Raw genomic sequence first — 16,584 nt, forward strand, 5'->3', positions numbered from 1 at the left:
GTTCAGTAAGATTCATCAAAGAGTAAAACATAATTCTCCTTCTGAGAGTTTAAGGAGATAATTAAGGATTTGAACATGTTTAATAGTGGAAATTACTTGAACATCCAACAGTAAGAAATTGATTAAATAAATCATGATATTTTCCGATTGGAGTACTATTCAACCATAAATATAAGATTGTGGAACTAAGTAAGTCACATGAGGTTTTCACAATATGTTAAGTGAAAAAAAGAATACCAAGTAATATTTTTGTTTAAAAAATATATATGTAAAAACACATGAAATGGCTTCGGAAGACATGGGCCAAATTATGAACAGTAATCCCCTTGTTGGTGAGACTTTTAGGTCACTTTCCATTTCTAATTTTTTCTTTCTTCCTTTGCTGATGTTTTTATATTGAATATTTTGCTTGTGTGGTAAAGAAGTGGTGTTACTCAAACATTTAGATGCTCGGCTTGATGACTGACATAGGAACTGGTTCCCCCTGGACTAGTCAGGGGCGGTTCGTGCTCGTTAGCCTAAGGACGTTGGTGGCCCTGGTTTCCCACGGCCCACGGGGAATCCCGTGCGATGGCGTCTTCCAGGCCGCGCACGTGTTTGTGCAGGTACTTGTCAGTGGGAGCTGGCCTAGTAGGTCAGAGCGGCAGATGGAGCTCGGTGGGGCTGCCAATGGTGTAGGACTCGGAGGAATGGGTGACCTTTGTTTTGGAAAGAAGGTCGTAAAACAGTAGGTCAGAGACCAAGAGGGAACTGGTGGGAGGCGATGATCTTTACACTGTTTTTGGGAATCGGGCCTGGGATCGTCAGAGTCTCAGGTTTCCTCTTCCTCTGCAGGAGCAGAAGAAGAAGGATGACGTGATTGGTGGTAAGAAGCCATTTCGACCGGAGGCATCGGGCTCAAGCCGGGATTCCCTGATGTCTCAGCCCCACACCCCACACAGCCTTCACCCTCAGAAGTCTCATCTGCCTGCCTCCCATGGCCCACAGATGCATGGACACCCAAGAGATAACTATAATCACCCCAACAAGAGACACTTCAGCAATGCAGGTAGGTCATGAAGTGGAGTTGTTACAAGAGGTGACCCAAGGAAAGCCTCCCCCCACCCAAAGACGGGACCTGTGTGCTTTATTCTTTGCCATCCCTTTATTGTCCTCTTTTTTCTCTCAAGTGAGGTAAAGCATGACATAAAGATCCAAAAGGATGAGGATGTTCTTTTAACTTTCAGAAGAACATAGCCCCCAGAAACAAACAAAAGGCAAGTGACAGACTGAGGGAAACAGTGTACGTGATATATGACAGTTAAATGGTTAAAACTGTTGATATTGAAAGAGCCCCGTAAATTGATAACAAAAGGATAACCAAATAGAAAAATGAGCAAAGGTTAGGAATAGGGAATTCATATAGAAGAGGAAATTCAAACGGTTGATACAAGATGACCAGCAATGCTACTAAGGAAGTGTAAATTAAAGCATCAGTAAGCTAACTAATTTCTCTTTATCTGTTCAGATCAGTAAAAATTAAAATATGAACTACACAAATATCACTGAATGTGAATTGCTGCAATCTTCCCAGAAAATAATGTGAAATATCTAAATACGTGGTAGGATCTGTTTCTGGGAGTCTGTCCCACAGAACTAAAAACATACATGTATCAGGACACGATTCCAGCCTTATAGTGGCCAAAAAGCTGGAAATAACTTGAGTCTGTAAATAAGAGAATGGTTAGATGAATAAAATGACACTTGGACTCTGGATTATTATTGGTTAAAAAGGATGGATTGGCTTTATAGAGTAAAAAAAGAAAAATTGGAGGGAAAAAAGTAGCAACAACAAAATCCATGTTTAAATTTATTGAGGTGAGAGTTCACATAACTTAACCATTTTAAAGGACCAAGTGAGTGGCATTTAGTGCATTCACAATGTCCAACCACCACTTTTATCTGGTTGCACACTTCCCTTACCCCAAATGGAAATCCCATACCTGTGAAGCAGTTTTTCCCATGTCCCCCTGCCTTCAGCCCCTGCACCCAGCAGCCATGCTCTGCCCCCTGGATTTACATATTCTAGACACATCGTCTGAATGGAATCATACAATATGCGCCTGACTTCTTTCCCTTAGCATAATATTTTCAAGGTTCCTCCATGCTGTAACATGGGTCAGTACTTCATTCCTCTTTGTGGCTGAATAACATTCTATTGTATGGACAGACTATAATTTGTTTATCCATTTATCAGTTGATGGACATTTGGGTTGTTGTTTCTGCTTTTTGGCTGGTGTGACTAATACTGCTGTGAAAATGTGTGTGCAAGTATTTGAGTGCCTAGTTTCAATCCTTTTAGGTGTATACTTAGGAGTGGGATTGCTGGGTCATGTGGTGAGTCTATGTTTAACTTTGTGAGGAACCACCAAACTGGTTTGCATCGTATATGCTTGAATAATATATTTGTAGAAGCACAGAGAAAGATGTCAAAACATATACATGGTAGCAAATAGTTTAGGGTGGTAGGAATGGAGGGGAGATGGAAGTTAGTAATTTCTCCGTCTGCTGCTTCACTGATCACAATGAACATGAGTTACTTTTAAAGACAAAAGCGATAAGAAGAAAGGGGGGAAAAGCTTCTAGAATGAAGCCTAAAAATTATATAGTATTTATAGAAGCATAGGATAAGATTTTATAGAGTCAGATATTCCATAATAATCTGAATGAAGTATATATTCCTTTCTGAACTTCAGTTCTAGAATTTCCATTTGGTCCCCCAGAGAGGGTTCAACTTTTTCTCCCCTGGGCACGTGTGGGAGGTGCTCATCTTAGTGTAGTCGCCTCTGCTCAACGCAGGGGGGGGGGGGGGCGGGGGGGGGCTGTGGCGTTGGCCGCCCCTCCCCTCGGCAGCTCTTCACTGGGAAACTTGGTTTTCTCGGCACCGTGATTCTGTCCCAAACTGCTCTGCTTTGTCAGAGGATTTCAGCTTAGCTTTTGCAAAGTCTCTGCAGATCAGCAAATGTCCTATGGGGAGACGGGCCTCTGCCTACCGTGACCACCCGGGGCTCTGCTGGGGTCTGTCTGTCCAGCAGCGGTCCTCAGCCTCTTGTCAGGCTCAGAATCCCAGAGCTGCCCAGTGGCTACAGAAGTTGGCCGTTCTCTGACTGAGCTTTGCTGTTCTCTGGAATCTTCCTCCTTCTAGTCCTTGTTGCTCTGGCTGCTCTCTGATGTCTCCAAACAGGTTCTTCTTTGTTTATCTGGCCTTTCTCCTTCTTGGCAGAGTGGGATTTCTGCTGCAAGATACTCTGAACTCCCTAGAAGCAGATGTTCCACGTCTCTTATTCTTAAAAGTCTAAATAGTTCAAAGTTGTTGATCGTCGTTTTATTGAGGGGAAGGATAATGGCTGTACAAGTTGGTTGAGACCTGTTTCCATGTCCTTAGATCTGGTCGTATTCGTTGTACTGACTTTTTCCTGGGATTAGACTGGTTTTGTGTTCATGTGATGTCACTGATTTTCTGTTCGGGTCGTTTGAAAGAACTCTTCTTATTAAGCTAACTGTAGTCTTTTATTTAAACCCTGGATTCCTCGCCCATCTCCTTAATGGCTCGGTACTTCTAACCAGTGACCTACCTCATGGAGGGTTCAAGAAGAAAGAGAAGCACTGTTTGCTTTCTCTGGAAATAAATGACTTGGCTTGAGTTTCAAGCATCTGGGTTGTACCACAGACATTGCCACCCTGTTTGAAATCTTACTTTCCATTTGGTTTGAAGCCATCTTCAAGTGACCCTTTCACATTGTGAAGGTGTCTCTTTTTGTTGCTGTTTGTGAATTCTTAGGTTGAAGAGTCAAAAGTTTTTTTTTTTACTTCATGGTCCTTCGACCTGATCCACCCTGGATCGGCAATGAATTTAAGCCACTGGCTGACTCTACGTTAAGAGTTTATTGGTATAAATTTCTGAGCTGCATAGTTTCCTTGGTAGTGTTTTTCTTTGGCTCTGTAGAAAAATGCTAGAAGACCAGCAAAGTGAGGAGAGAAACATTTATTTGGTGGCACATCCGTGATCTGGACGTAATTGTGGATAGGAGGTTGGTGTCCCACGAGGACACATAGTTCCTTCTGGTTAAGCCTCTGCTGCTTTCCTCAGGCTGCGTGGGACAAAGCCCCGCACACCAGGTGGCTTAAAACCGGAGAAATGTGTATCCTCTCACCGTTCTGCAGGACAAATTCTGAAATCCAGGTGTGGGCCGGGTTGGTTCTTTGGGAGGATCTGAGGGAGAATCCGTTTCAGCTTCTGGTAGCTTCCGCCGGCGAGGCAAGCCTCTGCTTCCTGTCTCCTGGCTGCTTCACTCCACTCTGTCTCGTCTCTATGTGGCTCTCCTCCACGGTCTGTCTCGGACCTCCCTCCGCCTTTCTCTCAGAATGGTATCTGTCACTGGCGTTAGAGCCTGACCTAAATTCGGGAGGATCTCCTCGAAATCCTTAGTAACGTCTGCAAAGACTCTCCAAGTACAGTCACACCCCCAGATCCCCGGTGGACGTACATTTTGGGGACCAATTCGACCTGCGATCATGGGTTGGACTTAACTTGTTTGCATTCCTGGACGCTTGTGTTTCCACTCCTGGATTTATGTATTTTCACTACCTTTTTTGGTTCAGGTAAGTGTGATTCTTCTCGGCAGGGGAAAATGGAGGCTACAGAAGCTAAAACAAATTTCACTTGGGCCCTATCCTTGAGTTAGGGTGCTGATCCAAATGCAGAGTTACCATGTCTCCCTGAAAACAAGACGGGGTCTTATATTAAGTTTTGCTCTAAAAGATGCATTAGGGCTTATGTTCAGGGGACGTCCTCCTGAAAAATCATGCCAGGGCTTATTTTCGGCTTAGCTCTTATTTTCGGGGAAACACGGTAGAGGAGTCACTTTATAACAGGAGGCCCTTTGTTTTTGGTGTGGGCGGGGGAGAATAGCAGCATCGGTAAGTGTGTCAGGAACGACTTTCGGAGACCAGGCGTAGCATATGGTATCAGGGGGTAAGTTAACTGTAAACGGAGGCGATTACCTTGCAGCCGGAAGATTCAGCAGTGCTGGTCTCCGAATTAACGTTTGGTGTGTTTGAGTGAAATCTCCTTTTAACGGTCTGCCCCTGATTGGAAAGTAAGCAGGGGGAAAAGAAAAAGCAGAAGCTCTTACGGTTTCACCAGGAGACAGGCGGTGAATTTTCTCTCATTTTAACGTGTGGGGGAAAGAACGCGAGGACTCATCACTGGTGTGTTACCAGCAGCAGAAAGGCCAAGAGGAGGACTGAGTGTCTGTTTATAACGCGTGTCAGCCTTTCCGTGTAAACTTGAGTGGCAGTGACCTTCAGCCATGAGAGCGCTCCTTCTTTTCCCGCAGACCGAGGGGACTGGCAGAGGGAGAGGAAGTTCAGCTATGGTGGCGGCAACAACAACCCGTCGTGGGGCAGTGACAGGCACCATCAGTATGAGCAGCACTGGTACAAGGACCATCACTACGGGGACCGGCGACATGTGGACAGCCACCGTTCTGGGAGCTACCGGCCCAACAACCTGTCCCGAAAGAGGCCCTATGACCAGTACAGCAGCGACCGAGACCACCGGGGACACAGAGATTATTATGACAGGTGTGACCTCGGCCAGGCGCTGTAACCTTCGGGGGGGCGGGGGGTGGGGGCTGAGAGACAAGCGGAGTATCAGATGCTCTGACCGTCTCGCCATGTGCCCAGCACGGCCCAAGTCTGACCCAGCGTCCGTCACGGGGTGTCTTTGGGGTGTTGGGGAGGGATCGTGATGGAGGCAGCTGACACGGTGCTGAGGGATGGTTCCAAGCAGGGATGTTGGAGCTTTTCCTGAGGGCTGAGGAAGAGGGGCAGCTGCTGATTCTTGATTTGGGCTCTGAAGAGTCAGCTGAGCAGAGAAGAAAGGGGGGCTAGGCATTGCAGGCCCAAGCCTAGACTGGGCCCCCGGGAAGGGACGCCCGGAAGAATAGCCGATCGGGTAGTTGGAAGGCCTTGGGTGCTGGTTACCGGTTTTAAGTTTTCTTCTCTGGGTCCTTGGCAGTTTGCTTCTGCCTTCCTCTGAAGAAATCTAGAGAAGAGGTAGCCGCAAAACATTAGTGCCAGCAACCGGAAGTATTAAGCTCTGTGTGCTGGGCTCTCAGCCACACCAGGTAGCAGGGATGCTGAGATAGATACCAGCCCGTGGGCCTTGCCTGCCAGGAGCCACGATTTAAGGGCCAAAGACGTTGGAAGCTGTACCCTGTCTGCAGCTCTATCATAGTACATGAGCCACGGTTTTAAGTTGTGAGAGCCAGCAAGGACAGAAGGAGGAGGTGTTGTTACCTGTTCTTCCTCATTTCAGGGCCTGGCTTTGTGTTAACCTCACAGCAGCTTTGGTGTTCCCTGGGCTAATGGCGTGTGGTTTGGGCTGCCTCTTGAATTGAAAATAGGAAAATTTCAGATAAATGCCTCAGTGCTCTGCCTTCTTTTTGGAAGGCCCGGTAACACCAGGCAGCATTAGCACAGCAGCTGTGGCCGAGGAGCGGCTGCCTCCAGAAGGATCCGCACGCCTTGCCTCCCATCCTTCTGAAGCGGCCACTCTGCCCGCAGTGGGCATGTGCCCTGCATTCCTCTGTGCAGCTCTGTATGCCCACTCGGCTTCCGTTTCCTAGCTGGTGACGAGTTCCTTCAGTGTTTGCGTGCCTTCATTTATGACGGTGCTTTCGCTGGGCGAACACGTCTCGATTCACACTTTCGGGACTTGAAAGGCGCTCCTCTGTCTCTGTGCCTTGTTTCCTGATGAGAACTCTGCCATCTGGATTTTCGTTCCTGTTTACGAACTGCCTTTCTCTTCAGCACTGTTTCAGCACGTCAGTGATAACATGCCTTCCTGTGTTTTCCTCGTGTTTCTTGTGCTGGGCAATTGTTGAGCTCCTTGGACCGGTGGGTTCATTGCTTCTGTCAAATTTGGAATTTTTTTACCATTACTTCTTCAAACATTTTTTTCTGTCCGCCCCATGCTCTCGTCTCCCTTAGAGATTCCAATTTCACCTGCTTGAAGTCGTCTCAGAGCTCACGGATGCTCTGTTTATTTTTTTAAATTAATGTTTTCTTCCCTGTTTCATTTAGATAGTTTGTATTGCTAGGTCTTCAGGTTCACTCATGTTTTCTTTCTTTCTCAGTGTCTAACCTGCCTTGAGGCCCATCCGGTATATTTTGTGTTGCGTACATTATACAGTTTAAAAGTAGTTCTTACGTCCTTGTCTGCTGATTGTGTCATGTGGGTGAGTTTCGGTTGATTAACTTATTTCCTTACCAGGGTCTTCTTTTCCTGGGTCGTTCCCTCCATGCCTAGTAGTTATTGATCAGATAGATACCTGTTGAGTACTGGATATTCTATGTTCCTGTGAATACCCTGGAGCTTTGTTACGAGCCTTGATCAAGTTACTTGGCAGGTTTGGTTCTTTAGGTCTTGCTGTTAGGATTGGTGAGGTGGGAGAGAGCTTCACTCAGGCAGGGGCTCGTTATCCTGCCCCCCCACCCCCCGGCCAGGGTCCTCACTGTCCTCTGCCTGTACAGACCCCTCAGACCTAGAGGTTTCGGTCTGGCTGGTGAGGCTGGTATCGCCCTGGCCTGGGGCACTTTCCTCATGTAGATGCGAGAATCGTGTTCAGTGAAGACTCAAGGGGAAACCTCTGCAGATGGCTCACTTCCTATGTGCGGAATTCTCTTTTGCACTCCAGCTGCCTTGGTCCTATTTCCGCCCCAAACCCTTGACTCAGGAAGTCTGCGGGGCTTCTCCTGGTCTCCCCTTCCCTGAGTTGAGGCCTAGAAATTATCGTGAGGCAGTGAGCGGGCCAGTTAGAAGGCTCGTCTCCTAAGTCTCCCATCTCTCAGGAATAGATGCTCTTTGTTGCCTGGCATCTGATGTACTGTCTTGAAAACCATCGCTGCATACATTTTGTCTCTTTCTCGGTTCAGGAGGGGGCTGAATCTTGACTGGAACCATCCACTTACCTCTCTGTTTGTTGAGGTGAAATTCACATAGCATAAGTTAACTTTTAAGGTGAACAGTGGGTGACATTCGTACATTCACCGTGTTGTGCAACCTCTGTCAAGTGCCCAGACACTCATCACCGCAGAGAAAACACGCGGTGACCATTAAGCAATCCCTCTGCACTCTGCCGTCTCCCCAGCTCCGGCCACTCACCAATCTGTGTTCTTTTTCTGTGGATTTACTTCTTCTGGGGGTTTTGCGTAAAGGGAATCATGCAAGATGTGGCCTTTTGTGATCGGCTTCTTTGAACACTAATGTTTTAGAGGCTGATAGATCGAAGGACATGCCAGTACTTCATTTCTTTTTATGGCTGAACACCATTCCACGGTGGGTACGTGCCACATTTTGTTTATCCATTCATCCATTGCTGGACACTTGAGTTGTTTCCCCCATTTGGCTGTCGTGAACAATGCTGCGGGGCACCTAGGAGCAAACTGTTAGTCACACGGTACTTCTGTGTTGAACTTTTTGGGAACCACCTAACTTTTCCCCACAGAGGCTGAACCATTTCGCATTCCTTCCAGCAATGTGTGAGAGCTGCAACTTCCCCACGGCTTTGCCAGTGCTAATTTTCTGGGGTTTTTTGAACATGTGGGTGTGAAGAGGTATCTCGTTGTGGTTTTGATTTGCATTTCCCGGTGCTAAAGGTGTTGAGTCTCTCTTCGTGTGCGTAGGGGCCCAGGCGCCTATCTTCTTTGGAGAGAGGTTTATTCCTGTCTTTTGCCCATTTTTGAATGGGGTTGTTTGTCTTTTTGCTGTTGACAGGTACCCACTGCTTTTAGTAGGCCAACAAGCGGTTTAGCCTGGTCCTCAGTAAAAGTTGTCATATTCTTTGAGTCAATTTTTAAAATAATTAACCCTTCACTTACCGTTGAATACTTAGGTCATCTGCGGCTTTTGCTGTTGCTAACAACTTACGGCATACTTTCTGTGGCTCTTTTTCTCCTGGGCTGGGTCAGGGAATGTGAAAGTGTTTGCAGATGGTGCCAGTTTTCCCGGAGGCAGTATGAGTGTACAAAGCCATCAGTGATTCAAGTGGGTGCTTGTTTCATTGCAGACTTGATGAGGCTTATGTCATTTCATAGGATGTGTTTTGCCAATAAGTATAAAATAGCCCTTTGTTATTCCCTTTACTTTGTTCTCTTGATTCCTCGTAATGGCAGCGTGTGCCCCGGGTCCTCGGAAAGGCCCTTGAATGTGGAGCACGAGGAGGAGGAGGAGGGCTTATGCGGGAGGGGAGGGGCGCCTGGCTTTGGTCTTCCCGCTCACCCTCGTGTCTCTGTTTCAGGCACCATCATGAGTCCAAGCGGAGGAGATCTGATGAATTTAGGCCTCAGAATTACCACCAGCAGGATTTCCGGCGGATGTCTGATCACCGCCCCCCCATGGGCTACCACGGCCAGGGACCCTCAGACCATTACCGCTCCTTCCACACAGACAAACTGGGGGAGTATAAACAGCCCCTGCCCCCACTGCACCCGGCGGTCTCAGACCCTCGCTCGCCCCCTTCGCAGAAATCGCCTCATGATTCCAAGTCACCCCTGGATCATAGGTCTCCTTTGGAGAGATCCCTAGAACAGAAAAACAACCCAGATTATAACTGGAATGTTCGGAAAACATAAAGGACAGCTCGGAACCGAGGGGAGAGCAAGAGTCATTAAGCACCTGGATATTTTTGGTCTGATCCAATAGGAGCCGGTTACCTAGACCAGTAAGTGGAGTTTCTGGACACGCTGCTGCCGTCAGCTCGCCGGCCGAGGGGGCCCTTGAGGGAGTGGGGTGCGTCCGTTCGGTCCGGCTTTGATGTTGTCGCGACTCCGGCACCCACCCCACTGCAGCCTGGCTTCGGCCTCCCGCTGGGACGGGTGCTCGGAGGCACAGGGGACTTGGTGCCAGCTCCACGGGCTGTGCTTCCCCGGGGCAGGAAGAAGGGATCCCAGAGTCACGCGTGTTTCCTCGCCAGGGCCGGTGCCCGCAGGACCTGGGCGCGGTGGTCAGGGGAGGAATGCGCGCGTGACAGCTGCGGGACCCCTGGAGGGCGCGTGGTTTGGTTCACTGTGACGCGACGCTGCTGCTGATGGGGGCGCATGGGGACGAGCATCACGGGACTTGGAGGGGAGCAGGCCCGCCCCTCAAGTATGTTCTTGGGAGAAATGATACATTTGGGCCTCACTGTGTGACACCTGTGGTGCAGGGCTTTCGGGGGACACTTCCCAATGGCCCCTTCCTTCCCAGACACTAATTTTTCCCACACTGACTGTACTTTTCAAAGGCTTGGCCTCCTGAGGGGGCCTCCTTTGCCCCGGTGCCAGGGGACGTTGGGGCCGTGCAGCTGGCTTTCGGGTCCTGTGACTGAGGCAGCGTCGCGGGCGCCGTAGGTCTGACTTACTTGGGGGGTGGGCAGGATGGGGGCAGAGTGGGGGCTGAGCGGATGAGAAACTGGAACCCCGGGTGGGTTTCTGATGCCTGTGGTGAGAAGGAAAACTCCAGGGCCCGAGGAGGGGTGCTGACCACCCAGGTGGGGGTGCTCTGCAGGTGGTGAACAGGTTCCCCCAGGTGGGGTGCAGGAGTGCCAGCACGCCAGGGGGCTTTCAGTGTTGTACCGGGTCCGCATTCGCGGCCGCATTTCAGTCCCTTTTGCACAGTTTGAAGACAGGTGACAGGAAGCTGCCTGTGGTGAACAGGTTTCCACCATTAGTTGGAGGTCGTTCGCACTGAACTCAGTTTCTTTTAGAACGAAATGCAGTATAAACCCAAGTAGAACTTTTCTCCCCAGTAGGAAGCACCCACGGACGGGGTAGGGTGACAGCTGTGCAGAGTCACTAGAGTTGAGCTGAGGCAGGACTGGAGGGCAGGTTGCTTGTGTCACGGACGCGGGGGCCTTCCGTTTCATTTGTTTTAAGCAGAGCCCGTCTGGACTGTTCGTGTCCACAGGCCTTTGCAGGTGGAGACTGAATAGCGGGCTTGCACCTGCCGTGCCGTGTGCCTGGAATCGCTGTCCAGGTGGACGCAGCGTTAGCCCCCGGAGCGGACCCGTGGGGACGGCCTGAAATCATTAGCACTTACTGGCGGGTCCCCTGGCAGCATCACTGATGCCTCTGCTAAGAAATGCCCCAGTGGTGTCACCCGGGAAGCGGCTGTGGCTTTGGTGGCCAAGCTCCCTGCTGCAGCAGCCCCCCGGGGCTGGCAGTGAAGAGTTCCAGTCCTCACAGCCCATGCTGGCAGCCCCGTGGGCCCACCCCCTCCGCACTGACCCCCTCTTGGTCCTTGGGGTCCTTCACCCTAGGCCTGTACCACGTGTAAAGCCCAGGGGACCTGTCGTGACCGCTCAGTGCGAGGAGGTGGGAAATCACGGCTCTGCTTTGGTCACAAGGGCAGCCCTTTGCTGACAATACTGACAGCCACCCCGGCTTTGGGTTGTGGGGTCCTCTGGCTCGCGGGGTCCTCAAGCGATGCAGGGGGGTAGGCAGGGATGGGAAGCCAGGCCTGGTTGTGTCCTGGGGGTCTCCGTGTTCCCCGTCACTTCGAGGATTCCAGGTGGAGTAATCAGAGGCCCTGTGTGTCAGAAACCGGCAAGGCTTTTGTTGTTGGCAGGAGATAGGAGTGACTCCCAAAGAGGTCTCATCAGGAGGGAAAAGGAGCTTCCTTTGGTTTGCATTGGGGACCTGACGAGTGCCATATGACGTAGCAAAAGGCGGTGTGAACCAGATCAGTGTTACCGTGACTATACAATTGCAGTATCTCCATGAGCGCATCTGTTTGAGGTGCTGACGCCTATTGGAAGGGTGGGTTGGGAGAAAGGAGGCGTTTCCTCCCTGACCTAAGTCAGTATGAATACTGTATGCTTCTGTTCAAAGCCCAGATTTGCACAGGTAGAAATTCTCTCGCTTGTGGATGGGAGAAGCTGCCCCAGGAATGTGTGAGGATGGTCTTCCATGGAGCCTAACTCTGAAAGATGCAATAATTGGGTAGACATAGCAGGATTCAGGAAGACGGGAGGTAGCCTCACCTGAGACCTGCACGTAAGCGAGGATTAACACGGTTTGCTGCCGCCCTGGAAGAGCCCGCGGCGAAGCCCAGGCCACCCACCGTCATGGCCTTGCAGACACGGCCCGAGAGAAACAGCCAGGCTCTCCGCAGCGCCCGCCCTGATGGCCCCTGGGCTCCCTGTCCGCGGAGTCGTTCCCCAAGCCCTTCATGGGAAACCAGAACACCTCACGTCGTGCTGCAGACGTTGTAGCTCGATGTCTGCAAGCTGCGTCAGAGCGTGCGGTGCAAACGCAAGTCAGTTACGAATCCACACAGGGACCCTGAAATCCTACAGACCAAAATGCACTCGTCAGCAGGGGCGGTGGCCCAGGGCCCAGCCCCAGGGGTCTTCTGGCTTGTCTGGGGGCTGCCGTGTCGGGCGAGGAGAGCCAGGCCAAGGGTCCAGGCTGCTTTAGTCCATCCGCGTCCCTCTTGTTTGGGGACAGATGGTTTTTCTTTATTGTAAAATTGTGGACTTTTAAAACCTGTTGACTAAACAGTAATTAATTTATATTTGTGAAAAATGCCACTGTCCTAGTGATTTCTGATGTAAATAATGTTGTTTATATAGTATGTATTAAATTTTCCTACATTGTAAAACTGCTGTACTTTTGATTCTTGTATATTAAAAAGTGTTACTAAGGATTTTTAGAATTGGGCGACCGTGTTGCCTTGTATTGCGTGACCTGTGGCTGCACGCTTCTCGTCTCCCTTCTCTTCGTTGCCGCCTCCTGCAGATTGTGTGACAGCCTGAGCAACGGAGCCTTTTAAAGGTGCCTTTTTGCCCCCTGCCCAGCACCAGTTGTTGGGTCCAGCACCTCCTACGACAGGTTTCTAAGATTTTCCCTGAGCAGCCATTGCTGAGGTGGACAGCCCCCCGGCCGAGCAGCTCCAGTCCGTAGCCCACGTCCCCGAACTTGATGAAATGACCTTGAGGAGCTGCAGCCTGTCCTTGAGCAGGGCTGTCCTTAACTTCTCGTGTTGCCAGGAGGGTCCTGGGAGCCCCGGAAGGTGCCGGTCCACCCTGGGGTCCTGCAGCCCCCTGTGTCCATAGGAAATGAAAACACCGCGTCCGCCAGCCTGCAGCCTTGAAGGTAACTTAACAGTTGGGTTATATATTCTCGAAGGGGGAAAAAAGCATTTTATAATGGAAACACTGACACAAATGTTAAGTGTAGAGTTTGGCACAGGCAGGCCCGCAGCTCCTGCCAGGCCCAGCCCAGACGGAGGAAGGGCGGACAGCCTGTGGGCGGAGATCCCGGCTGAATAGGAGCTGGAGAAGTCGGCCAGGCCCACGGGGTTTAACTGATACTTCAGTGACTTTGAAACCAAACTCCGATTGTTGTGACGCGCCGGATTCTCCGTACCCAGGAAACCCCAGTGTCCAGGAGACCTGGCCTGTGCCGGTGGAAAGCCGGGGTGTTGACTGCATGTGGTTCCTAAGTCACAGACTCGAAAAGAAGAGTTCAGGGTCCTTCCTGCCCGAGGGAACTCAACTCGCAATCGTGTTGCAATTCACAGCTCAGCTGGAACAACTCGGGGAAACTTTTAAGAGCAAGTGTTGCAATAATCAGCTTACTATGATTTACAATAGCAACGAGGCTTCTCAACTGACCGCTGCCAAAACGCCTGCCTTTTACTGGAAGCAGCAGGCCCGGGCTCCCTTCCTCCTCCTTGGCGGGGTCTCACATGTCTGGCATCAAGGCAAGTCCTCAATTAGCGCCAACAGAAAGGTCACTTATTGAAACACGAGGCCCTGCACTTTTGCCAGAACAGTCGGCCCCGGAGCCCAACCTGTGGCTCTTAAAGGTGCAGGCCCAGGTTTCCCATAGAGGCTTGGTCCTGACCCCCTGTCCTGTAGAAACTTGGGCCCTGGGGGTGCCTGCCCCAATGGTGCCAGGGGACCCTGCCCTAGGGCGGACATCGGGATTCCCCGCACAGGTGTGTGGCGTGGGACCTGGCTTTGTGTGGGCACGGGCAAGTCGGTGACCTACAGATGTCCCAGCTCAAAGACAGACTAATGTCTACTTCGCAGGGCCAGCTGTCCCGTGGAGGGTCCACACATGCCGTCTTCTTTTCTTTCGTGACCTAAGAGGGGATTGTCGTTACAAAGCTCAGTCCACACGGACCACATGCGCTGTGGGGTCTAAAGGGGCTGGGCAGGGCGGTCTGTGTTGTCCCTGTTTGGTCCTTACCTGTGTGTGGGTGGGCAGGTGGCCTTGGCATTTGCAAATGAAGGAATCATCTAGGGGTAATGTGGCTTTTCGGTGAGAGCTCTCAGAGAAGAGGAAAAGGTCTGTAAACCCTTAGGGAGAGCTATTAGGTGCAAAATTGCGGTTTAAAAGGTTAAAACTAATTGCAAAAACCGCAGTTACTTTCGCACCAGCCTAATGTTTCTCAGTCCTTGGCTGGGAGGACGTGGGGTCTAGGGGGGAGGTTGGGGACACCAGGACCTGGGGGTGGGCCTGCTTAGCATTGTGCCCAGCAGCCCAGAGCTGGAGAGGCCATCGGAGCTGCCCCTCAAGCCCAGCTTCCCGGAGGCAACCAGGAAGAAAGCTTGCTCTAGGGGGTATCAAACCCTAGGAGGGTGGCCTGGCCTGGCCCCTTCTGAACTGAGAGACAGAGACAGGCTCCTTCAGGGAGCTCCCAGCCCGTCGGGGTAGGTCCAGCTGGGACCAGACAGTGACGCCGGAGAGGTTTTCTCTTGACTGAGCTTGAGCTTCTGCTGTGGGCGGGGTCCTGTTCTAGGAGCTGGGACACCGCCAGCATGAGGCAGGCCCCTGCCCTCTGCACTGAGCGCTGCGGAGACGGACCCACGACCAGCTACAGGGACAAAATGTCAGGTGAGAAAGGTCACGGAGGACAGAGCCAGGATATCAGGAGAGGGGTGGAGGGACAGGTAGTGGACCCGAGTGGCGGGGGGCGGGGGGCAGACCTGGGTGTGAACCTGCTGGCATGGTCAGCCTCCAGTTACGGGTAACGGGAGCCCCTCGCCAGGCTGTAGTGGGGGGAGGTCACTGAGATGACACGATGGGCCCGGCACCCGTCGTTCGTGTCGTGTCGGGACATCTGAGGCCGTTGGAGACCGTGCTTGCCACCCCAGGTGGGGCCTGCACTGTGTGTGGGGCCCCAGCAGCAGCCCTTCCCGGACACAGGCCTGAGTGAATGTGGTTTTAGAACTGTCCAGCAGAGGGCAGCAGAGACCCACAAATGGCCTGCCAGGCCGCCAAGGCTTCACCCGACCCCGGGGGCGGCTCAGCCCTCATTCCCTTGCCCCGCGGGCCGCTCCCCTTGGCTATAGAGCCAGTGATGGTTTGTCCCTGCAGGGAGTGTGACAGGACGGGGAAGAGGAGAGGGGCAGAGGCTGCAGGGAGAGGCCGGCTTCCCCTACCTCCACAAGCAAGAGGCTGAGGGTGCAACACTGACCACCACGTCCCAGAGTCCTGCCAACGGGCAGGCTGTGTGCCCCGCGCTGGGGCTGCAGGGCAGGGCTGCTGTCCCCTTCGCCCTCCTCCCAGCACGCCAGCTGCTTGTTGAATCTCATTTGTCAGCGTCAAGATTCAATTCAAGCTTGGTTTGTGCTTTCTGCTGCAAGTTTTTCCTTCAACTCCGGGCTGCCATCATGCCTGGCCCTGGCACGCACTCTTCTCTGTGTAGAATGCCCTCCCCAGACCTTAGCACAGCTAGTTCCCCCAAATTCACGCAGGTGAGCTAGTCAAGTCCCCCCTGACCCCACTGGGACGAAAGCTTTTCCCAGCCTCCCCCAGTTCAGGGAGCGTCTCGCCAAACCTTCGCTTCCCTTCGTCACCATGGGACATTCAATGACATAACAGTTTGACTTACCTCCCCAAAGAGAAAAAGAGGCAGTCTGTGGGTCTGTGCTGCGCTCCCTCCCATGATCAGGAAAGAGTGATCGATGGACTAACGGCACACGTACCGCTGCAGGGGGAGGGGACGCCATTTGGGGGCCTCCCTGCCCGGGGCCCATGTGCCAGGCAGTTTATGAGCGTGAGCTCACTGGGTTTTAGAATGACCTTGGGAGGTAGATACTCATAATTCCCTTCTACAAATAAGGAATCTAAGGCTCAGAAACTCCAAGGCAGACCACACAGCTAGCGACGGGCAGGGCCGGCCTGGACGCCAAATCGGCCTGCAGCCCAAGCCCACCCCGGGCTCCAGGCTCCTCCCTGGCATCGCCCCCCTCCTGCCCCATCCCAGGGTTTGCCCCCTTTGGTCGGAATGGTCCTCATTCGTGTGTGTTGAACAGCCCTGTCCCCTGTCACCTCTCCTTATAAACCCTTGTTCGACAACCAAGATCTCCACAAAGTTCCCTGCACACGTCGGCGAGTGGGGATGGTGTGAGCAGATAAGCTGGCACCCGCGTCCGCTCCCACCTGGCCCGAGGTGCGAGGCGAAGCCGCTTCTCGGGAACCATTTAGCCGAGGACGGTGTTCCATATTCACACGAAATGCAAATTTCCATGTTCACGAGGGCATCTA

General features: G+C 51.8%; 1 protein-coding gene across 4 annotated transcripts in view; it reads left to right on the plus strand.

Annotated features, from left to right (window-relative positions):
* Nucleotides 1–12,705, plus strand: part of CHD2 (chromodomain helicase DNA binding protein 2) — a 95,065-nt gene extending 82,360 nt beyond the window's left edge. For 3 of the 4 annotated variants that reach the window (XM_033100389.1, XM_033100390.1, XM_033100387.1), the window contains 3 exons: nt 835–1,048; nt 5,379–5,625; nt 9,345–12,705. In XM_033100389.1, the coding sequence (XP_032956280.1) occupies nt 835–1,048; nt 5,379–5,625; nt 9,345–9,678 (795 nt within the window). In that variant the 3' untranslated portion in view covers nt 9,679–12,705. The remainder of the gene's footprint in view (nt 1–834; nt 1,049–5,378; nt 5,626–9,344) is intronic. The other variant, XM_033100388.1, reaches the window with a different exon arrangement.
* Nucleotides 12,706–16,584: the final 3,879 nt, after the last annotated feature.

The sequence above is a fragment of the Rhinolophus ferrumequinum genome, chromosome 28, assembly GCF_004115265.2.
Source record: "Rhinolophus ferrumequinum isolate MPI-CBG mRhiFer1 chromosome 28, mRhiFer1_v1.p, whole genome shotgun sequence".
NCBI lineage: Eukaryota > Metazoa > Chordata > Mammalia > Chiroptera > Rhinolophidae > Rhinolophus > Rhinolophus ferrumequinum.